The 25267-nt window shown below is 35.7% G+C and overlaps 1 protein-coding gene across 5 annotated transcripts in view; it reads left to right on the forward strand.

The window, feature by feature from the left end:
* LOC121732810 (G protein-activated inward rectifier potassium channel 3-like) overlaps nucleotides 1-25267 on the forward strand; it is a 69624-nt gene that overhangs the window by 27323 nt on the left and 17034 nt on the right. For 3 of the 5 annotated variants that reach the window (XM_042122795.1, XM_042122796.1, XM_042122794.1), the window contains exon 2: nucleotides 6016-6475. In XM_042122795.1, coding sequence (XP_041978729.1) covers nucleotides 6150-6475 — 326 coding nt within the window. In that variant the 5' untranslated portion in view covers nucleotides 6016-6149. Of the gene's footprint in view, nucleotides 1-6015; nucleotides 6476-24220; nucleotides 24575-25267 lie in introns of those variants that run through there. The other 2 variants (XM_042122798.1, XM_042122797.1) reach the window with 1 other exon arrangement.

Consider the following 25267-nt stretch of genomic DNA (forward strand, 5'->3'; position numbering starts at 1 on the left):
ACTCCTGCAAAGCGCCGAGCTTGCGTTCTTGTAACTCTTGCAAAGCGCCGAGCTTGCGTTCTTGTAACTCTTGCAAAGCGCCGAGCTTGCGATCATGTGACTCTTGTGACTCTTGCAACGCGCTGAGCTTACGGTCTTGTGCCTCTCGAATCGCTCTGATTTCAGCCCTTTGCAGCTCCATTAATTCAATTAAACTTTCTAAATGAAGGGCCACTTGGGGGGCTGTAGGAGCTACGGGTGGGGCCTGGTGGGCGGGGCCAGTGGGCGTGGCCTGAGTGGGCGTGGCCTGGTGGGCGGAGCCAGTGGGCATGGCCATGCCCAAAGTGGGCGGAGCCTGAGGGGCGTGGTCAGTGGGCGTGTCCCGGTGGGCGGAGCCAGTGGGCGTGGCTTCATCCAAAGTGGGCGGATCCTGGTGGGCGTGGCCAGTGGGCGGAGCCATGTGGGCGGGGCCAGTAGGTGGGGCCTGTCCCTCAGTGGGCGGAGCTTGGTCCCCAGTGGGTGTGGCCTCCGCAACTCCTCTCTCGGAGTCAATGGCAGCAGCTCGCTGTGCCCTTGTCCTGACGCTCCCCTTGAAGTCCTCTCTCGGAGTCAATGGCATCTCCAAATCGCACTTCTGACACCAGTTGTTACGTGCTAGGGTTCGAGGATTTGGAGAGAAAGACCTGGTGACTCTCTTGAAGACTTTATTAACACTGCACTAAACACTAGGTCACAACACTTAGCACTAAGTCCAAACACTAATCACTAGGTCCAATCACTAAGCACTATCACTGTCCTAGGTCGTAGCCAAGTCGCAGGTTTCACTGGTTCACTCACTATTGATCACTCCGAAATCGCCTTGATGATAGCTCGAAAGGAACTGACTTGCCGTGCCTGCCTGCGGCTCTTTTTATATGGCGAGACGAATTCCAGAAATTTCCCGATTCACGTAAACAAGTAAACAACCGTGGGAAATTTCTAGGCGGCTCGAGCATGTACCACAATAAAACTGCCGTCCTTGCGATAAGTGCAGTAAGTTGAATTTAATTTAGACCTTATGTACTCAGTCATAAGGTCTAAATTCAAACACGCTAACAAATAAAGGGTAAACACGTAAACAAACATTGGACCTTTTTAGAAGGTTCGAGTATGTACTTGCGCACCACGTGTCCGTATACCATGTACCGTAACAATAGCAAACGATCGCTTTGAATAATAAGTATTACTTAATATAATAAATGCAAACGTGAGAAGCGTCCGTATGTCTATCTATCTGTCTGTTGCTTCTTCAGGCCCAAACCGCTGAACCCAAACGCTGAAGAAATTTAGCATGGAGATTTGAGTCCCGGGAAAGGACATGGGATTTTTGTCACGGAAAAATGTACGGTTCCCGTGCGATAAAGTTTTGGTGTAACGGAGTTGCTGGCTTCATATAGATGATACAGAGAAGTTCAGCCATAGCTGCTCTTTTAGTCGCATACGAAAATATTAGTCAGACTTTAGAACTAGACGTTGCCACAGAATAGAACGAACGTTGCCCACAAGTCACAACATTTTCAAGCAAAAATTTGTTTAGAGCGTGGAAAACGTACATGTTGCCGCAAGGACAACTAGATACTTACTACGTCCTTTTTCATTTCCATTTAAATCGGCAGGGTGAGCTTGTATCTTACAACAGTAATAGGCAGGCAAAATTGTCTACTTAAAAAATCTATACCGCAGTAGATGTTGTAATAACATACTTATTATAATACATATGTACACTTTCCATTTAAAATAATGACTAATAAGTATGGATATAGATGATAGATCAATTATTTAGGAAATTGTGATGTTACGTCTACCTCATTATCGAAATAATAACAAAAACACAAAGAAACAAAATCTAAATAAAAGGTATAAAGGCGTTGTGACACGTAATAACCTCGACAGTCAAAGTTTCCTTGGTACTGCAATAAAATCCGATACTCGTGAAAGTATACGGCTGACCTATTTTTAAGTGTACCTACTGTGACATAATAAACTAGCGCTAGATAACGTTATCTAATTGGGTTAAAGTGCTAGAGTTAGTGTTTAAATATTGAGCTGTCACTGTGATTTATAGTACGCGCTAGGACAACACTGTGACGACATTTGTAGAACTGGAGTTTCCATTTGCATTAGAATGATTTTTATTTGATCGGGAGAAATCATAATCTTTATTTGTAAGAAAAAAAGAAGAGAAAATTGAGCTAAAGCTAAGAAATAAGATCTTGATATGCACCGTACCATATGTTTTCTGTGACCGTACCATGATTATAATTTATACACAAGTAAAATAAGATGCCCGCAACTCCGTTGCGTCAAGATTCGCGCGGGAACCATACATTTTTCCGAGATAAAAAGTATCGTCCTTTCTCGGGCCTCAAAGTATTTCCATACCAAATTTCAGCAAAATCGGCTTAGCGGTTTGGGCGTGAAGAGAATACAGACAGACAGACAGCGGCTATTCTGAACGGACCATTACAAGACAGGCACTAGACAGCTTCGAAAATTTTCACTGATTTATTGACAAGCACATTAATAAGAGTAGCAAATTTCATTTATGTATTTATTGAAATCAGGCTGCGCAGGCTACAAACATCGTAAATCGTAATACATAAGTACGTCGTCAATATACTTTTGAATTTTTACCAACGGGGTGCAACAAAGCGTGTATGTTGTGCGTGACATTTGCATCTGGGATTAAGAAAATTATTATTAAGTACATTAATTTACAGTTTAAAACAGACTTTCTATTTAGAGACTTTTCCTAAAATTGTTCTTTATACTTAGAATTTCTTCGCATCACTAACAATATTCAAATATGCACTAGCACGTGATGTACATTATTCAAATATATAAGTATGGCTAATAAAAATATTTTACAATTTTCATTGTGATTTCGAATATTTTTGGCTCGTTAATCTCAAATAATTTGTTTTACAATTAACTTTATTTTTATTTTTTTTATTTGTATCGTTATATCTGCAAAAGTCACTAAAGAATTACTAATTATTATCACATAAAAGAAAATTATTTCCAATGACTATTACTTCCACTAGTATTACAGTAGTCAGAAATCTCAGAATACTTAGAAGAAGTGTCTAAAAGTCTAAGAATAAAGAGTAAAGAGGTACGGTCTTCAACGTATGGACTAGGGGGGATAACTATTTCTTTTTATAAATACTATACAACTATTAAAACATGATGATGATATTTAAAGGAAAAATGTTATCTGTAATACAAAATATGGTTAGGTAGTGAAATTAATATAATAATTTATAATATTATTAAAATATGTTTTAAGCATAGACTTAATATATACTGCCGTACATTATAGGTTTATGGTTTTAAGTAGGTACATACTTAATCATATTTTTCTTACGACTTCAATCTTGTTTTTTTTTAAGATTTTAAAGAAAACTTAAACATATTTTAAGAAGCATGCCATAAAATATTATAAAGAGTACAGTTTAAAATATTTTGAAACCAATATGATTAAAATGCACTTAAAAAATTATAATTGGTTAGTACTGTACTACAATTCTAATAATAATTGTGTCTAGGTATGTAATTTTGAATACAAGCAGCTTCATAAGAAAATAAAATTAAAAATAATTATACGTAGTTCTACTTATATTTCCTGAATCTTGAATTTGTAGATATCATGTAACGCGTTATTAATTCAGAGAAAAGGGTGAGGTTATTCAATAAATGGGAAAAACTTTGAATCATTCGAATGTAAACAATACAATAATACAGTATGCAAATATTAATTTCGAAGAATTACATCGCATACGATGAGCTTTGTTTTGATTTATAGATCAAAAGTCCACACAAAGCGCAGCAACATTACTTCCTCGATCCTAGAAGTCTCATCCGTTTTCAAGTAAATTGAAATTAAATCTGTTTCAACTACACATCATAGATAATAATAAAATATGAATTAATAACAAAGATGATCCTTATAATAAACCAAATCCTTATAATAATGTTATGGTTCATCATTAAAATAAAGTTATGGGTTTGATTAATGATTGCATTACTATTATCAGATCGGCCGAATCGGTATATGAGTCAGATATAAGATTATTCATAAAATTAAATTGAGAATGAAACCGGGCCACACATACTGCAAAATTATTTCATAGTAGACACTACGTCATCTTTGCGTAATACAGGCTTATCCCACTTCTGAAATAACCGTTATGTAGTTTTCAAACTCTTAGAGCGAAGCCAAACGAGCGTAATTTGTGAGTTGTGAGTCGCAGAATTTCGGTCGCGTAAATATATTTACATACAAATCATGACTCACAAAATTACGCTCGTGTGAGTCAAACAGGACTTTTGTATTAAACTGAATGCAGCAGAATTTCTTCCAGCCGCAAAATGTTACGCTCGTTTGGCTTCACTCTAACATAGAATTTATGCACTTTGGAAACTTTTTATTGTTCTGTAAAATGCACGTAGGTTTCAGTGAAAAATGTTTTTCAAAGTGACGAACACACCGACTTACCTATACATACACATTACATACTCGCTAAATTAAACACTTCCTTATTTGGGAATGCTTTAACCATGTCATGTATTAACAAATATGTAGTATTATATTATTATCTGTACTATTTTTTTTTCACATTGTCGCCGTACGAGTGCCTGAGGCAAATAAAATTTTATTTATTTCAATTTGCAGTCGTACGGAAAATTACCGAGACGTTTTGAAAGCAATTAACTTTCTAATAACTAATCAGCAAATACTTTCTATGTCCTAAGGAGGCACTGAATCGCGAAATCATACGATAGGAGAAAACGAAAGAATCGACCGATTGATTATTATTAAATTCTTCTTACATCCGACTAAACGAATTTATGTAACACTTTCTAGAATTTATTTATCAATCCAATCATTATACATCGTAAAACTGTTTAATGATATCGTATAGTCATTATCATTACGTAGGATACAAATAGTTTTGAAACTAATGATTTCTTAGGCTAGATTTCACACGTTTCTCTACAAACATACACGTCTAGAAAGTAACATTTTCTATGCATTTGTTTTGTTTAAGCATTAAAATAAGATTTTCCTCCTAAGTTCAAGTTAATACTAAAATATATTTCTAAACTTTACGTTATGAGTCAGAGGACATTAAAAGAAATCAATATTGTGAAGCATTAGTCTCTACACATAATAAATTTGAAGTTTTTGCTCGGTCCACCCAGACACGACTCGCAAAACGAGTTTAAAAATCGGCCAAGTGCGAGTCGGACACGCGCACCAAGGGTTCCGTACAGTTATAGAGCAAAAATAGACAAAAATTGTGTTTTTTGTATGGGAGCACCCTTAATTTTTTATTTTATTTTAATATTATCATAAATTATTAAACTACAAATAAAACTAAGTATTTCGTGAATATTTGAAGTGCCTATGTGTTGCCGTTATTGATATCGAGCAAAAAATAGCAAAAAAAATCACGTTTGTTGTATGGGAGCCCCCCTTAAATATTTATTTTATTTTGTTTTCAGTATTTGTTATTATAGCGGCAACAGATATACATAATCTGTAAAAAATTCAGAAGTCTAGCTATAGCGGTTCTTGAGATACAGCCTGGAGACAGACAGACGGAGAGACAGACGGACAGACAACGAAGTCTTAGTAATAGGATCCCGTTTTAACCCTTTGGGTGCGGAACCCGAAAAATGATCTTAACCCAGCGTCTAAACTCTAATCCATCTTCAGACCACCTCAGGATATATTAAGTAAATTTAAACCAGTTCGAGGAATCCTTCGCGATTTTTAAACGAGGATGGTACCGATTAGCTTGGGCTGTATGTATGAATTACGGAATATTTGAGCACAATTTCTACCTGTCTCCTGTAGTGTAATTAATTCGAAACTTTGCATACGTATTAAGAGCCAATGACAATGCAATAATTTGTTCAAATTTTTGAAAAAAAATGTTTTTTTTTTGTTTTTTTTTTTTTTTACTAAGTATGTATTATTCTTTGTTTCAGTGTCAACATTTCTACCCCAAACATTATGATTTACAAATGGATATTATGATAAGAGTGAAGTGCTGTCAAGAAACTAAAAATCCCAAGTGACGAAGTGCCGTGGTGTCCGTTCAGCTGCGTTCCGTGTTCCATTCATGATGTCAGACAAGACCTCGTCTTCCGTCGGTCCCAGGAGCTTCGAGACGATTTCGGAGGAGGACGGGGATTCGATTTTCGAAAAGCTGATAGATACGAAAGCCGTGCCGACGATAATCAAGACGGAGGTTCCTCAGCAGTTGGCGCTCGAGGAGAGCAAGCTGTCGCGCTCCAAGAGCCTGAACCAGCGGAGGAACAGCAGTGGTCTGCTTAGCACCTTCAATCGTCAGCTGCGGCAGTCGCTTCGCGGCGTTCGCAGCGAGCCCTCCAGTGTGAAAGATGCTCCCACATCCAGAAACGATAGTGCCCTCAACCTTCTCTATAGGTAAGTGTATGCCATACCTCTTCACGCCCAAACCGCTGGACCGATTTTGCTGAGATTTGGTATGGAGATACTTTGAGTCCCGGGAAAGGACATAGGATACTTTTAATCCCGGAAAAATGTACGGTTCCCGCGCGATAAACGAACTTTGGCGCAGCGGAGTTGCGGGTGTCATCTAGTATTGTATAATTTACTGTTATTGGTAACAACTAACAAGCAAACCAAATAAGTTGGTACCATGCTTACGCTTATTTGCCTGTGACTACTCATCCCAATGTTATACGTAAGATACGTATGGAAGACCTTTACATTATATTAATAATTATTGTGCTGTCTTAAGTTGTTCATACAACAACTCCCCGTCAATGCAAATGGAGGGTCAAAATGGCAGCATTGATGGTTAAAAGGCCGAAAATTTTATTGGGAAACCCGTTGGAAAATGGATGACTCGTTTATAGCTTTGGCCTTTGGATTACATTTTATGCGGTTTACAATATTATTCCCATATTTGGCGTTGGGTACTTTCCTTCAGTGACGAATCACTGACAATTGAGTATTGATATATTTAAAATTCCCTGGATATTTAAGTATATCGTTATAAATTAATGAATATTCATGTTGAAAGTCATGAATCAAAGTAAACCACATTAATTATTTATGTTTAATCATTGAAGCTATAGTAAGCCGATGGTTCTACCATTGAAGTCATATCATCAATGCTGACAATTATACTGAGTAATAATGCCTATTAATACCTATTAATTATGTTTTTTCACGTTGAACAATTTATTCTTCAATGCCTTTCGAGAAACTGCTGCGTGTCAAATATTGTCTTCGCGACCATCAACCCAGTGAAACTAACAAAAACTGATCGTTAAGTTTCCCTAAGTTGATCGTCCCGAAGATTTATTACATTAATTTAATTAACATTTTGATAGAAAATGTTCAGCTTTTGCAAAAATCTTAAACAAAATAATAATTTAATTTATCTTAGTGTGACCGTAGGATAAACTTGTTTTTTTTTACAATGCGATAGTTAAATTTTAATGACATCAAGCGGTACAATTTTGTTTGTTGTTGTTTTTAAGAGCTATAAATTGGCGGCATTTTATTGTTCTTTTATTGATTCAATGTATTTAAAACACCCTGGTTCTATTCCTAAACACTTGTAAAACACTTTTTTTTTCATTCAGACTTTGAATTGAGTCTTATTCCTAATGGGTAACAAATACAATAAGGCTTGAAATGTTGAAACGCCTTGAAAAAAAAAGGTGTTTCAACTGCATGCACTTATTTAATAACAATATCTTATTGTTTTCTAAATAATAGACAGGCACAGAGTTTTCAACACTATGTAAAAACTTACAGTTCCCTTGACATTATTTACAAAGACAAAACAATTATTTCACGAAATGCAATTTTAACTTCGTGACGCCTTAACCTAAATCATAATCATGAATTGCTAAGACGTTTTTAAAGCGACATTTTTCTAAAATTAATCATGCAGTTGGGTCATTCTTTGGCAATGTTCTCTGGCAATCGTGAGTGAGAAAGACAGACGTTTGTACTTTGATACTTTCAAAAGTGGTAGAGTATATAACAGAAATGAGTCTGACTTACATATCTGTGAACTTAGACATAACAAAATGATAATAAATAATAAATAGTGTTAAGGCCGGTCGCAAATTTTAAGAATTTCTGATCAGAAAAAATTCTGCCATCCGATCGATGCCTTCTGACATCGATCATCCGAATCGGATGTCAGACACGTCAGAATTTTGTAGCATGCAGGGTCCACAACAAAACAAAAGTTCCGGCGGGCGTCCGACATCTGATCCGCCCTACTAGACAAGTGTCAAGCGATTATCGTAAACGCTAACAAAATGTATACTATTTGACATATAAGTAAGTAATCGCTTCGCAAGCGAATACTAATGTCAAATGCCATACATTTTGTGGCGTTGGCGTTTACGATAATCGCTTGCCGCTTGTCTAGGCCCTCTGAAATTCTTATAATTTGCGGCTGGGGTTAAAATTGCTTGCATCTGATCAATTCAATCATGTGACAATTATAAGATGGGGTCACGGAGTAACGATCCAGACGAAGCCATGTCGGCGCCGACGGCTGACCTTTAAGAGATTCTTAAAGAAATTTCCAGACACACATGAAAATATTAATTCATCCTTTTGCAGACAGTGTTATTGCTGAATAAATTGCTTGAATATCACAGCCTAAATGTTTTGAAGGAGCTGCTGTAGTAAGACTGTCGTTTTTTACAGTTTATGTGGTCCTAGCTTAACTATTACTTGTAAATCGAAGTAAAGATGTTGATTTTTTCATACTAAGTTATAAAGCACAATCTAAAACTAAGAAGTTGTTCAATTGAAGATAAATTAATGTTGCCAGAGGTTAGTTTGGAACTCTGAGATGTGAAGTGGAATGAGAAAAGTGAGTTTACTTTTCAAGTTTTCATATACTAGTTGCCATGGCCACTTCTTTATAGACGTGGGAGAGCCATGCTTCGGCACGAATGGGCCGGCTTGGCCGGAGATATACCACATCCTCACAGAAAACCGGCGTGAAACAGCGCTTCCGCTGTGTTTCGCCGAGTAAGTGAGTTTACCGGAGGCCCAATCCCCTACCCTTTTCCTTTCCCTACCCTCCCCTATTACCCCTTAGAAGGCCGGCAACGCACCTGCAGCTCTTCTGATGCTGCGAGTGTCCATGGGCGACGGAAGTTGCTTTCCATCAGGTGACCCGTTTGCTCGTTTGCCCCCTTATTTCATAAAAAAAAAAAGAACTTTCTCTGTAAGACTTGGCTTTGATAGTTTCTGCTATAAATTAAATAAATGCAGCACCACCCTTGACACATTTCCAAATGCACCAGTTATATTCATATTTATTGTTGTTTATTTCTGTAAATCTTGTTTTATAAACATAATATGTTTAATTTAAAGTTTTAAGTTTTTAAATTAGACAAGATAGCAAAGAGAACATGAAGAAACTTATATATTAAATGCCCGCAACTCCGTTGCGCCAAAATTCGTTTATCGCGCGGGAACCGTACATTTTTCCGGGATGAAAAGTATCCTATGTCCTTTCCTGGGACTCAAACTATCTCCATACCAAATTTCAGCAAAATCAGTTCAGTGATTTGGGTGTGTAGATCGCCTAGAGGTAACAAACATATGAAATGTTGCGCATCCTAGTTCTTTTATTCATGTCACCCCTCATTTCTTGACTTGCGTCACGACTGTGCATTTGCCATTTGGCCATAAAATCATCAAGCCTTTTCTATTGCATATTGTAGAGGAAACGGACGTCCTAATGTTGAACGTACGGTCGAATACGCCTTTATTATTAACAGGCAATAAAGTTCAAAATACACTCGATTTGCGACAGGAAACTCGACGCCTCGAGACAATGGTTAGACGCCAAGGCTATCTGAAGTATCCTGTGAGGACTGATAAAGAAAATAAATTATGTCCATATCGAAATCATGAATGAATGTATAATTTATTGCTGACCTATTGTTATGTTCCGAGGAAGTTCTGAGTCACGAGAAGAAAATAAGCCGACTTCTGATAGATAAGAAAGTATTTACTTGACTGTTGATGAGGTTATTTGGAGGTTGTTTATTCACAATAGTAATTATCTTATACTATACGTTCCACGCGGCTTCGCCCGCGTATATTTGATATTTCACAGACAAATTATTATTAGTCCACAGAAATAGCCTATGATCCTTCACGTGGTCTACTTCTTATCTGTGCCAAATAGCATAAAAATTGCTCCAGTAGTTGGTGAGATAAGGTCTTTCAAATAATTTCCCCGTTTTTTCCACATTTTCCTCTATCTATTAGTCCTAGCGTGATAAATATAGCCTATATCCTTCCTCGATAAATGGGCTATCTAACACTGAAATAATTTTTCAAATCGGACCAGTAGTTCCTGAAATTAGCGCGTTCAAGCACACAAACAAACTCTTCCGCTTTGTAATATTAAAAAAGTATAGACTATATATAGTATAGCCTAGGGGAGCCTTTTGGTCTAATATAAATTTTTACTTATATAGGGGAGCTTTTTTCTTATTAAAATTATAATATTTACAAGTTTTAAGATAAAACAGTCTATATATAAATATAATGAGTACCTACTACAAGATAAATACGTAACTTTCGTTTAGGGCTCTAACGCAACATACCTCTCCATATAGATGTTTGGGAACTTAGGTACTCTCTAGGTTTTGCAAGTTTTAAAATCTTTGCTGCAGTTTTGTATCTTAGGAATACCAACAATATATTATACCTGTGTATACTATAACTACGTGCTGCTTACATCTCTTATCCATAAACATTAAGGTCTGGTGTTTGAAATTCGAACTTTAAACTTCAGTTGTTCCAATAATCGCCATCAGAATGCGTCCTTCGTAGAATTCTTACTGAATGCCTTCTTCATTCAATTCTAAATCAGTTCTAAAGAAACGTATATATTTTATACTTTTAACTTTTCTAGCTACCTGTACCTTCCATACAATTCGTATCACGTCATTCATAGCTATTGATGAAGAAAGTCCAGCAATAAATCGACTATTGACAATCGCGAATGTACAATTCTGCGCACGAGTGTACCAAGAACGCCGCGAGGCCGTTCACTTCCTTTACCCTATACTGATTACCAATACTACTGGTTTCGGAGGAATCTTCATACTTAGTGCAATATTTCCGTTGACTACATATTATCACTTAACTTTTATTTTGTACAACAATATTTTCTTTTAGAAGTATCTAAGATTAAATTAAAAGGTCACTTAGTCCGCACGCACATGCATTAATGAATACAATGAAAGAGTAATTAAGTGAAAATTTTGCCGCGAACTGCCGAAAATGTATGGGCATTTTCTGCCAGAGCTTTCATTAAGTAACCACATAAATAAGAATCATTAAACGTCTCTGAGTGCAGACTGCAGTCCACCGCTTGTAATAAATGATACGTTTCGTTTCAACTTCAATTCAGATTATTGTCTAATTCACAAGACTATAGACTATGACACAATATTATTAGAAGAAGAAATAAGATGAAAAGATGACAAGAATTGAGAAGTATTATAAAGATCTTTCTAAGAGACATTTGGCATTAAAACTATTTGTACCTAACCGACATTTGACATTCCAGTGAATGTCAAAAAGTGCGTTGACCGCAGGCAGTGTGATATGGCATAAGTCATAACATACCGGTGTACGGTAAGCCAATATTTGCCGGGACTGTTCACCCCGTTTCCTTTATCGGCTCCCGGGCCCCGTCGCGACATGCTAAATTAATTTTTGACCAACTTCATGCAAAAATGAATGCGTGGAATAATACATTTCAGTTAATTTTCTATTCGATTAATAGTATAATATTATTATTGTGTGTCTGTCTATAACTTTTTCATACTAAAACGGCTGACTCGATTTAGGTGGAAGTTGCTATGGAGATAGGTACTTTATATCTACGGATGGCAAAAATGTACGGTTAATTTAATAAATTAATATTTAGCAACCGATTGATGGTAAAAAGATGAGAAAAGGTTCTCAATTCTCATGCTAATGAACATTGAACACAAAATTCAAATTACAAGAACAATATTTTTTTAATACATAGCAATTATACAAGTTACAAACGCGTATATTTCCAAGGAAATATAATCTTATCCACGATATTATCATTGAGTTTTTGTAAATTTTGGAAACAAAAAGTTGGAAAAAAAATTTGTTTGTGTAATTTTGTTTTTCAAGTTACAAAATTATTGTAATGCTAACTAGTTTTATTTAAATTTAGTTAAGTCTCTACATACTTTCGTCTCATAGACCTTCGGCTGTTCCTGTATGTTCAGACTTTCAAGACTAGAAAACATTTCAATACTTTTGATAGATTTTCTCTGAGTTTCGATGACGGTGGCCAATTTCGTCAAAACTACGCAGGATTGATTTTCCTAGTGCCCAAGTGTGTGCGCAGTACTCAAGAGCACCCTTTCTTCGTTTACTCTCATAACCTACTTGGACGGACATCCTTGCAGTCCTTACAGATATCTCTTATAGTCTTGACATGAAGATACTAATTGGTTTAAAATGGCTCCTGAGTTGCTCAAGGCCTAGGTAAATTATATAATACTTACCGTCATTCTCTGACTCATACTCACACGTGAATTGTAATGAAAACAATAACATAACGTATCGTAATGAGTTTCACTTGATGAAAAGAAAATTATAACAATTTTCTTGGAATGAAGATTAATGCATTTTTAACCGACTTAAAAAGGAGGAGGTTCTACGTTCGGCTGTGGTTTTTACGGTTCCGTACCCAAAGAGTAAAAACGGGACCCTATTACTAAGACTTCGTTGTCTGTCCGTCTGTCTGTCTCCAGGCTGTATCTCAAGAACCGCTATAGCTAGACTTCTGAAATTTTCACAGATTATGTATATCTGTTGCCGCTATAACAACAAATACTGAAAACAAAATAAAATTAATATTTAAATAGGGCTCCCCTACAACAAACGTGATTTTGCGGCCTTTTTCGCTCTATATCAATAATGGCAAGAGGTAGGCACTTGAATTTTTCATACATTCTTTATTTATATGTGTTCTTTAATATTTAATATGATATTGAAATAAAACAAAAATTTAAGGGGGGCTCCCATACAAAAAACACTTTTTATAACCTATTTTTGCTCTGTATCGGTACGGAATCCTTCGTGCGCGAGTCCAAAACACGTTTGTGGCCCGCATAAAAAAGGTTGAGTACCACTGCCTTAGAAAATAGACATAATTATTCTATAGAATAGTGAATACTTCAATTTTATCCATAGAGTACAAGTACGTAGTACTTATAAGTTATAAGTAACTCAATCATTTTATCATACTTTGTAGAGTTTGTACATTAGTCGTCACTATATAGTCATGTCAGTCGTATATCTCGTCATTTGTTTAGTAATTCCTTTTCGGTCAGTCAATTAGCACCCGCCAAAGTGGAGTATGTCATGTCAATGTGTTGAAATTCGCTAACTATACACCATTCAGGATTAATTTACCTTTGAGAGGACCTTTATGCCATTGACATAAGGCTCAGGCAGAAGAGGTAAATTATTTCTGGATGGTTTGTGGTTAGCATAATATACAGTCTAAAGTAAGACAAGATTTAAACAAATAAATTATAGAGTACTTTTACCAATGCAACATAATATTATATGTATTTGTCTGTTTGTTAATCTTGCACCAATATAGAAGATCGTCTGCTTAAGGTAAGGTAAGGCCAGGCGAAAGTATAGAAGAAAAAATGTATTGTTTATTGGAATGAAGTTCCTTATCGCGCGTTGCGAAAGGGGGCTAGACGGAAAAGTTGTAACGACACGTCATTTTATTAGTTCTTGCGCGGTAGGGGCAGAGGGTGTGGATAGTATTCCTGGGTGTCAACTGGGCGTTTTTTTATAACTTCGATCCATCCTGGTGTCCCTTGACACCTCTCAAGATTTTTGTAGTAACATAGTGCTTTATAACATTAAATTCACATAAAGATTAATCTTACTGCTCGATCAAATGTTTCTTCCTTCTTAAATATTATATCACAGACATTTTTCCGTTATTAAAAAAAATTAACAATTATAAACAAGTCTTGAGTCTTCATTGTTAAGGTCAATGTAAGAATTGGGTGTTATGTAATACGAATGTCTTATAAGAGCTATTTTTAACTTTACTTTGAACTTCAACTCAACGTTCAGGAGAATTCTATTATCTATACCATTAAATCAATAATAATTAATAATATTGAAATTGACATTAAATTAAAACAATTTTATGATTCACAACTTACACGACACGTTATTTATTTTAGCAAAAAGTGAATAATCAGGTATGAATAGGGAATGTTATTATTCGACAAATTTACTATTCGAATAATTCGAATATTTTACAAAAATTTTCGAATAATTCGAATATTATTCGAATAATTGGAAAATTCTGAAAAATGCTGAAAACTCTGATTAAAAGTAAAACGAAGCTTTGTACAACCTTTTTGTTAATAGTATAAAGTAAATAATTCTTGTTTTTACTTTTATCAACAGTTAATGTTCATTGTTAAACACTTTAAAACTTTATAATATAAGGTTACAGCTGGGCAAAGGAACTGCTGTAAATTGTAAACCGTTTTCGATCGTACCACCTTTTACTTTCTAATGTGATTATGCTTAGTCTAACGACGTTATGGTATCTGTTCCTTAACACCTCCATCGTGGGTATCGCAGACACAATAGATTTTCAATTGTTATGCGGCAGCCGGCTGCCGCTTAGGGATTGATAGGATAATACTGAGCCAGCTCACCCGTCTATTTGATATTTTCGAGCCACATTCTGATTCACGTAGGTGGCTTCGCCTGTGTCAACGTGGCTCGAAACTATAAAAAAGGCCCGCTAGAAAACAAACACCGAACAAAGAAAAAAATTACAACGAAGCTCTGGGGAGGGTGAAATAATCATGGAGCTGGTGACTTTAGTAACTTGAAGTTTGCTAATGCCATTAATAACATGATATTAGGGAGCCACCGACCGAGACGGGGTTTCCGTTCTCGGCCAAGACCGAGATCTGGCACCGAAATTCATGTTGAACACTAAAACACTATTTTTCGTGCACTTTTTCCACTATATTCAGAAATAATTATAAATTTTAACAAATTACACGACCGGTTTCAAAATAAATTTGAAGTGCAAAAATTTTCGTCAATAATATTTATACATTCTTTAATGGGTATGTTAGAAAATAGGTGTAAGAAAAACATCAATTTCCTCCGCGAAAATTCTCGAAAGATGTAGCTAACAGAGATAGAAAGGATTAAATATTTCGATTTGATGGTCCTAAAATATGGATTGTTCTATCTGTAACGACAATGCTACTGTTAAATTAAATAAAATAACCTATCACCATACAAAAAATCTGCTGGTTCGGGGTTCCGTATTAGGGTTCTGTAGTCAATAAGTCCTTGAGTCCAAGTTGAATCCTAACGACTAAAACATGGTCAACGGCGACGATGAATGGTCGTATATATTAATTTGTTAGACTAAAAACAGATTTTTATATCATAAAAGATCTAGAATATTCATAAATAATATTATTTTTCTAAAATAAACTTAATTATGTTCTTAGTTCATATTAATTTTATGTGTTAATAGCATTTTAAAGAAAAATAAAAATATTCTTATTATTCGAATTATTCGAAAAATTATTTGGCGAATATTCGAATAATAAAATCGTCGAATATTCGAATAAAACGACTATTCGAATATTCGAATAACATACCCTAGGTATGAAGAAATTTTTTTACAATAATTGTATAGACTGTAACAAAAATATGTGATAATAATTTAGGTTATGTATGACTTGTATTATGAGTCTTGTGGCGGTACCCACAATTCGCCTAACATTCCTGCATCGCGCTATCGAAGTTTCGTAGAACGGCAAGATATATACAACGTCTGAAATGACATCAATGGGCTTCGGCCTGACCGAGCATGCTATCTCGCTCGGTCGGAAGATCTTCCTTTTCGGCCGCCACTAACAACGTTAAAGTCTCATGTAAAGAGTGACAGTTGCAGCGCTGAAAGAGCAATATTTTTTTATGTAATTACCACGTAAGTAACTTATTTGTATGGGCGGCCCGCGCGTCATGCATTTTCCCATACAAAAGGTTTTTAAAAAGTTACTCTTTCAGCGCTGCTAGTACTTTCACATTGAACTCTATGTAATGGACATAATATACATTGTACACATCTTAAAGTATTATCAATTACTTTTTAAACATTCTGTATAATAGTTAATACCTTTACATACGTACAATATAAGAGTACAATACGCTCTATAGACTATCGGCAATCAGTTTTTCTTTTTTGCAGCTCTGACTGCTAATTCTCGCAGTTTGTAAATAATCGGCCAAGTGCGAGTCGGACTCGCGCACGAAGGTTCCGTACCAGTAGGTATAGAGCAAAAATAGACAAAAAAATTGTTTTTTGTATGGGAGCCTCCCTTAATTATTTATTTTATTTAAATATTATCAACTATAAAAATATAAATACCACTGAGTATTTTGTGAACATTTCAAGTAGACACTTGAAATGTTCACAAAATACTGTTAATAGGTAGACACCTATTGCCATTATTGAAATCGAGCTAAAAATAGCAAAAAAATTACGTTTGTTGTATGGGAGCCCCCCTTAAATATTCAAACTATTTTGGTTTTAGTATCTGTTGTTATAGCGGCAACAGATATACACAATCTGTGAAAATTTCAGAAATCTAGCTATAGCGGTTTTTGAGATACAACCTGGAGACAGACAGACGGACAGAAATCGAAGTCTTAGTAATAGGGTTCCGTTTTTACCCTATGGGTACGGAACCCTAAAAACGAAAGAATTCAAACAACCGTTACAGTTTGAAAATTGGTTCACTTTGCAAATGGCGTCGGCTTGGCAACAATATAATGTCTAGGTCCGAAATAGTTGTGGCGAGTGTGACGACCTTCCTCAAACTCTTCAAAAATGTACGTGATACGTCATTATTTTAGTTACAGTCCTTATTTCAATTCAATTGAGAAAATCTGCAAAAACTTATCGAAAAGGGGCAGCCCTAGTGCTAAATATAATATGTTTATTCACTCAAGATAGCATACTATTCGTTATTAGTTATTACATTAGGTAAATGTACTTAAAGATAAATTCTTTGACTGCGTAAAAGAAAGTTTATTCGCACTGTCACTTGTTTTATTTATATTATTTATTTAGGCTATTTGAGTGATAGAGTAATGAGTCACTTTCGTCTTTCAGAATACTAAAACAAAATGATGGTTCCCCTTGAATGTATACTCTATGTATCTTAGGGAATGCAATACCGAGATACCGGGATCCCGAAATACCGGGATCCCGCATGTATTTTGCGGGGCTAATCCCGGTCGAAAATTTAGAGGGATCCCGCGGGACTGGCGGGATTACAAAGAAGCGTGATTCATACGTGTAACTCTGCAGGCGGAGGTGCGTGAACTGGCTACTTGCTAGTAGCCAGTTCACGCACCTCCGCCCACTAAACAATTATTTACCTTCAATTCACTTTTAATGACAATTGTACCAACCAGCGTGGAAGCTGAGCTAACTTTTTCAGCTGTTGGTTACCTATATTGTGTGGAATATTAGGAGCCGTTTGGCAGACGACACAAAATGAATACCTTAACTTTTTTAACATACTTTTATAAGTTTGGGCTGTATGTATGTAGCGGACTCTTTGAGTTCAATTTTATATCTATACTTCGAAAAAAACTGAATTATAAGATGAAAATAAATAAGTGAGTTTTTTTAGTTTTTTTTAAACTATTATTATTACGATTAGACACTAGACATATAAAAAAATAGTTTTCTTTTATTTTTATTAATAAACCCCTGTAAAAAAGTGTTCCACAAAGTTTGTTTTCTTTGACTTTCTGAGCATAAAACGGGGTATATCAAGTATCATTATAACGATTTATTTTAAAAGTTTAAAATCAACCTGCGGGATCCCGCAAATACCGGGATCCAGCGGGATTGTGATGGTTCAATCCCGCAAATACTGGGATTGAAATTATCTTGCGGGATTGCATTCCCTAAATTGTATCTATTCTATACTCTACAGTGTGTAACAAAAATAAGTGATAATACTTAAGGGTGTGTACATGTTCCTTGTAGAGAGTTCACTGTGAAAGTAGCAGCGCTGAAAGACCAAAATTTTTTTTCACTTTTGTATGGGCAAGGGCCCGAGCGTCACGAGTTTTCCCATACAAAAGTGAAAAAAAAAATTTGGTCTTTCAGCGCTGCTACTTTCACAGTGTACTCACTACAAGGAACACGTACACACCCTAAAGTATTATCACTTATTTTTGTTACACCCTGTATATTCTATGGAGACAGATATCTTTCAGAAAAGACTTGGTCCTCCGAGATATCTCTATCTCTCGGAGAACTACTATCATCTATCTAAATGAGAAGATGAGAGATTTTACTTCTCATCTCTATATGATTTTTTACCTTTCACTTAAAACCGAAGTACGAAATAATAAATTGCTGGAATAATGTAAACGGGAACTGGAATGCACTGGAAAGCACAAAATTGCAGTGAATTCCGGTGCCCGTTTACATTAAAATAATGTAAACCGGCCATTATCGCCTCTACTTGCGTCAGAATTGAAGTTAATATCGTGTTGTCATCTCTTTCGATCTTCATATTAAAGAAGGAGAAGGCACGACATTTTGACAATAACAGACCAGTGCTACATGAACTTGGCATGTCTCACGTAATGCCTCGGCATTGACCGGTATACGGCCAGCATTATCTATCTATTTAACCTCCTTTGTGTTGATAAAGACAACGGCCAAGTGCGAGTTGGACTCGCGCACGAAGGGCTCCGTACCGTTATAGAGCAAAAATTGGCAAATAAATATTAACCCCTGAATCCCTCTTGAATATAAATTGTATTTTGTTTTTTACTATTTGACATTTTTTGCAATAGCGGTAACAGAAATACACATTATGTGAAAATTTCAGAAGTCTAACTATGGCGGTTTTGACAGACAACCTGGAGACAGACAGACGGACAGCAAAGTCTTAGAAATTGGGACCCGTTTTTACCCTTTGGATACGGAACCCTAAAAATCACTCCAAAGGTTCATTAACCAATGACCAATGGCTAGACTTTGTTTTTGTCAGCTAATTGCAATGACATCATTCGGCCAAACTCATGTCAATTATATATTGCTATAAAGAAACTGCAGATTGTAATTTGTAAGTCACGTTGATTTATTTAAGTATAAGAATATTTAATATGGAATTCTAACCACATTAATACCACCTGAGTATATAAAATATGTTATAGTACGTATGTACCTAATGCTATCTACTGATATGCTATCTATGATTGATACATCTTATTCCCTCTCTTATAACAAAACAGTTTTCACCAATTTTGAGCTATTTGTCAACAAAACTATTAATAGAACTTAAGCGATGTTGGTGAAAACTTTCATTTTTCACCAACGTCCCTTAAGTTGCGTTGGTGAATATGTAGGAAATTTTAGTGATAGTATAGATAGAGACCTTTGCGACTGGTGAAAATTTGGGAAAATCTCTCAAAACTCGCGAAAATTATTTACAACATACATTGAGTGGCAACAAGTAATACCTATTACTTACAATAATTTCAATGACTACGTAAATAACTGACGTAACTAACACGTCATTGGCTTTATTATCGAACAGTCAACTTTTCGTAATTAACGTGACGCCTTGATAATTTAGCTGCCTAAAGACTTTAATGACTAAAGCTAAGAAATTAATTTCATTGTTAGTATTAATCGTGTGTTAATCTTTGAATTACCCATAGCATAACACGATTGGTCAACTTTTATAACAAAGATTAATTAATCAAAAAGTCCTCTATAAAAACAGGGATTCTAATTTTGGCAACAGAGGAGAGTGATTTAAGCTGCCAAAATATGTACATAGTACACTATAATTTGCCCATAGCATATATGAAATATATTTATGGTTTTAAATTACGCGACAAAAACCATATTGTCGCCTACGCCCTTTCCGTTTCTTGCTGTTCCATTTCTTGTTTTCTATGAGAGGCCGGCTCAGCCTCTCAAACATATCCAAAGCGATCTAAAACATATCCAAAACGATTTTTTACTTTAACGCGGCGTCACCTTAAAGAAGTAAATTGCACTTAATTGTTTTAATCAAAACTTTCCACATTTTAACACTTGAGTATACAATTTGTCAATTTCCGTAATAACAACGCCATCTATCGAAACGTATTAAAACTAAAATAAAACAGCGATATTACATGCAGAAATCAGAATGAATTTGATATCTATTTCAGTATGTCACTAGAATTAACCAGCGCCTTGGCAACAGTATTGAACAAAGTTCAGACCGAAATAGAAGTTTTCACGTATAAACCGACCACGGAAAATTAACAACGTAAATTACTGAGATGTATAATCATTGGAGATATTTTATTTTATCGGTTTATACCTCTTCGTCCTCAAGATCAATGTCGTAAAGTCATTCACTCGTCTTTCAATGTTTTAAAGTAGGCAAGTAATTTTGTACTTTATTTTAACTGAAAAAATTAATAGCATATTAAATTTTTAACATCGGAAACCAGAGTATTTAATTCCTCATACATACTTCACACACGAGGTATGGCTTTAGCCGTAACAGCTAAGCGGATGGAAGGGGGTTGTATCTCCAGCTATACGAAGATTGGAAAACATTCGATTGGCGCAAAGACTAAATATATCCAATTGAACATGGCTCAGGTCAATATGACCCGGCGTCATTGTCGCCGGGTTAAGGGAGATCTTGCTACTCAATGTAAGTAATATGCAAACAGTGTCATTTTTAATGAATTTTATTATTGTACCCGCATAATTGTTAAATGGAGGGTGTGCCCGTGAGCCGTGATTGAACGTTTATGCAAATATCTCCTCGTGCGGAAGAAACTTGTTTACAAAGTCGCTATAAAATCTTGAGCATAAGAAAGGAGATATGATAAAAGACAGGGGAAGTTAAGTTCAAGAAGGTTTCAATTTTCAAGGAAAAGAAGAAAAGACGGCTCCAGTCACAACTCATAAACACGTTTTTAAGGTTGACAGTAGCACAGAATATATAACTCCGTATTGCTAAGTACTCACATACGGTTTTGCTCGATAGTTTTACTCCGAATCGAAGGAAATGACATATTTGACATATTTAATTCCATCGAGCCGGCTCGAAGTGAGGCTTCGAGCTGTCAGTTTTGCGGTCCACACATAAAGTTAATATACCTAGCGGAATAGAGAAACAAAGGCCTAAGTAAGAGAGATGTCACTATCAGTAACACTGCGTGGTAAATAGAGACGTGTGATACATGACAGCAGCACTCTTTTTTGACGTCCAGTTTGCACGTGCCGCACGTTGACAATTTAATCTCATAGAAATCATGTTCAATCATGCTTGTGTAAGTGTATACGTACGCATATTTTTACACACAGCTGAAACCAATTTCGGTTTCGTTGGACAGCTCGAGATTGTTGCTCTATTCCGCTAGGTATACTAACTTTATGGGTCCACACGGTGGTTATTGCTCGATTTGGAGTAAAACTATCGAGAAAAACCGTATGTGAGTACTTAGCATAACAGTAGTTGCTTTCCATTAGTTGACCTGTTTACTCTTTTGTAATTTAATTAAAAAAAAGTATTTTAACGGGCAATTGCCCGTTAAAATACTTTTTATCCTGGCGACACAGGATAGTGGTGGGAATGTGTGGTGCACATTCCCACCACTATCCTGTGTCGCCAGGATCGACAGCGGTATCCTACCAAGAAAACCTATGATAATATATACCTACCCAAGTAACAAACCCAAGATAATATTATGATCTCAGAAATTCCTGACTTGATAAATAAACATAAAAGTAATAAACATAATATTATAGTTACTTATATCAATCTCAATTGAGCGAAGTATTTGACTACTGGACTAAATACCTTCGCAGCTATCAAATTGGCTTCTGTCCTTGATATCTATTAGCTTCGAATTGTTTATAATTAAATAATATTAATGTATCGTAAATTATTCTCTGATATGCCATTAGATGTTATCCAGACGATCATAATAGATACATAACCACTTCATCTATATTGTTCTGAAAAGAACTCATAATATGGTCTATCTCACTTGTCGGAAATGCGATAAGCGCATTATACATCTTATTATTATAAATGCGAAAGTGTCTCTGTCTGTTACCTCTTTACGTCCTAACCGCTGAACCAATTTTGTTGAAATTTGGCATGGAGATACTTTGAGTCCCGGGAAAGGACAAAAGGTACTTTTGATCCCGGAAAAATGTATGGTTCCCACGCGATTAACGAATTTTGGCGTAACGGAGTTGCGGGTGTCAACTAGTAATCAATAAATCTACGTGAGAATAACAGTTTTAGTAGTCATTTCATACCTAGTCAAAACCCAAATACAAGGAAAAGTTCCTTGGGTACATCGCTTCGCTTTTGCCCGTAGCTTTTGGGTAATCTAATATAATTATCATGGTCCAGTGATAATTACTTAAACTTATTTATAAAATAAAGCAATTGAAGATTCGTAGAGGGCCTTGTTAAAATTTTCTATCTATCCCACGACCGGCCTTTAGATGTTTGTATTTTTCTTACGCTTTTTTTCGTAACACGGAAATAAACGTTAAATAAAAATATTTTGTGTGAATGGAAAATATTACGAATGTTCAAATAATTTATCCATCGTAAACATTATAATTCATGACGGCAATGACTTTGGAAACAAAAAACATTTCTTTCCAAGATTCATCATCATTATCGGCGAGTAATGTCTGCAACTTCCCAATTTTTGGGTTCACTTGGGCATTAATGCGTATGTGTAAAGAATGAGGTTTTAACAAGCCTCATTCTTTACACATACAAAGAACGAATGAAAATATAGAGTTCTTCAAAACTTTATAAGACTTAATCACAAATGCAAGTCTACCCATAGAAATTATTTTGATATCGTTGAGTCTACCACACATCCTCTTTTCAGCACGCGATGAGGCCGCGGGCGTGTAGCATTTGCTTTTAATATTAACCCATCAATTCCTAAGCGGCAGCCGGCTGCCGCATAACAATTAAAATCTATTGTGTCTGCGATACCTACGAATAGGTGTTAATATATTAAATTATTAAAATTTTGTCATAATATAATATTATTATATTCTAATTTTGTCCTGCGGGTTAACAAAGTTTAATATTAAGAGACTAGTTGCACAGAATGTTTAATCAATACAATACCAATATTAACTCAGGATGCGTCATCTAATGCGTCATAAGAATAGTAATCGTAAATTCGCAGTTTAAAACTTTTAAGAGCAGTTTGATGGGAAACAGATTTATTAATTCTGAGATGCTCTGAGTGATAATATAATCAATAATAATATATTATACTAGCTGTTGCCAGCTACTTTGCAGTACAGAAATTTGTGTATCGTGCAGGAACCACACCTTCTCCATGATAAAAAATATCCTTTTGCTTGGACCCAAAGCCACTCCATACCGCTAATTAAACGATTAAGAGGCTTTAGCGCTAATAATTGTACCACATATGCAGACAGTATTTGATCAATAATGTACCTTATGATTTACTCAATAAGTTTCTTATGAATTCTTGTAGCTGATCACTGATGTTTATTTGACTACAAGAAATTATTACGAACTAGATGACGCCCGCAACTCCGTTGCGCTAAAATTTGTTTATCGCGCGGGAACCGTACATTTTTTCGGGATAAAAAGTATCCTATGTCCTTTCCCGGGACTCAAAGTATCTTCATACCAAATTTCAGCAAAATCGGTTCAGCGGTTTGGGTGTGAAAAGGTGACAGACAGACAGACACACTTCCGCATTTATAATATTATATAGTAAGGATAAGCATTATGTAGAGCTGTTTCAATTTTGAAAGTTAATAGAATTATAATGATTGGCATATGAGCATATCAATTTCAGCTATACTTAATACAGCTGAAGTTTTCTGCATGTGACGTAGTCTTTACGACGAATTAGTGGATTTCATAAAAAAATAGAGTAGGCGACGAGGCGACGCGACGCCTTGGCACGGGAGTTGTGTTGTTACTTCGCATCTGTTTCGCCAAACATCCGCGCCTCAGTCTTCGACTTATTCCCTTCATAATCAGTTCTAGTCGTTTCGAGTGCCATTTTTTTATCTGTGCGTCGCACCAAAATGATTTTTGGGACTCTGAGGAAATTTGTGATACTCCTGTTCGATATTAAGGAAGTTTTCAGTGAGACGATCGTGGAAAGAGTGCACTTTTAACAGTTCTAGTTCGTAGTCATTCCAGTTAGACAGTGCGTGAGTGGTACCTCGGTGGAGGTGAAAAATACTTTAAAAAAAATAATGTCGGGACTTAAAAGATGTATCAGTCAGTTGTCTGTGTATATGACCGGAAAACCCATTAATTCGTCAGAATCTGCTTGGAAAGAAATACAGAGGTAAGTTCGAAATTCAAAATTAACCCCTGACCCCAAAATACTATGAATTTTTTGGATGATTCGATTTGATTTGGATATATAGGTCCTGGCTACGTAGGCTAGGGTCTGGGAATGTAATATGTCGTTCCGATGTTTTGTGAGAAAGTAATCAATAATAACAAATCAAAAAGGAATTTTCTATTTTCTTAGTCTTGCTAAAACACTAGAACGGCTGAATCCATTTGGCTAATTTTAGTCTTCAAGACAATTATATCATAACGAGCTTTTGCCCGCGGCTTCGCTCGCGGTAAGAAATATTATTATATACAAACTTTCATCCCCTATTTTAACCCCTTGGGGTTGGAATTTATCAAAATCCTTTCTTAGCGGATGCCTACGTCATAACATCTACCTGCATGCCAAATTTTCAAAGTTCAGGTAAGATTTATATGAGGGAAGTGATACGAAGTTTACCAGGTCATCTGGTTTCAAAATACAATTATTGTTTATAATCTGACTCAGAAATTAGTAGGAGACTGAGAGTCCCTGACACAGATAGTAACATTGACACAGATTCCTAGAATCTTCATTCTAAACACTAACTGTTAGAATATTATAATATGAACTTGTAAACTCTGGAAATATTTTTGTATTCTTACTTACCTTGTTATTGATCTAGGCAGAAAGCTGCTTTTTGCCAGGCAAAATTAAAAG

Source organism: Aricia agestis, chromosome 12 (genome assembly GCF_905147365.1).
Source record: "Aricia agestis chromosome 12, ilAriAges1.1, whole genome shotgun sequence".
Lineage (NCBI taxonomy): Eukaryota > Metazoa > Arthropoda > Insecta > Lepidoptera > Lycaenidae > Aricia > Aricia agestis.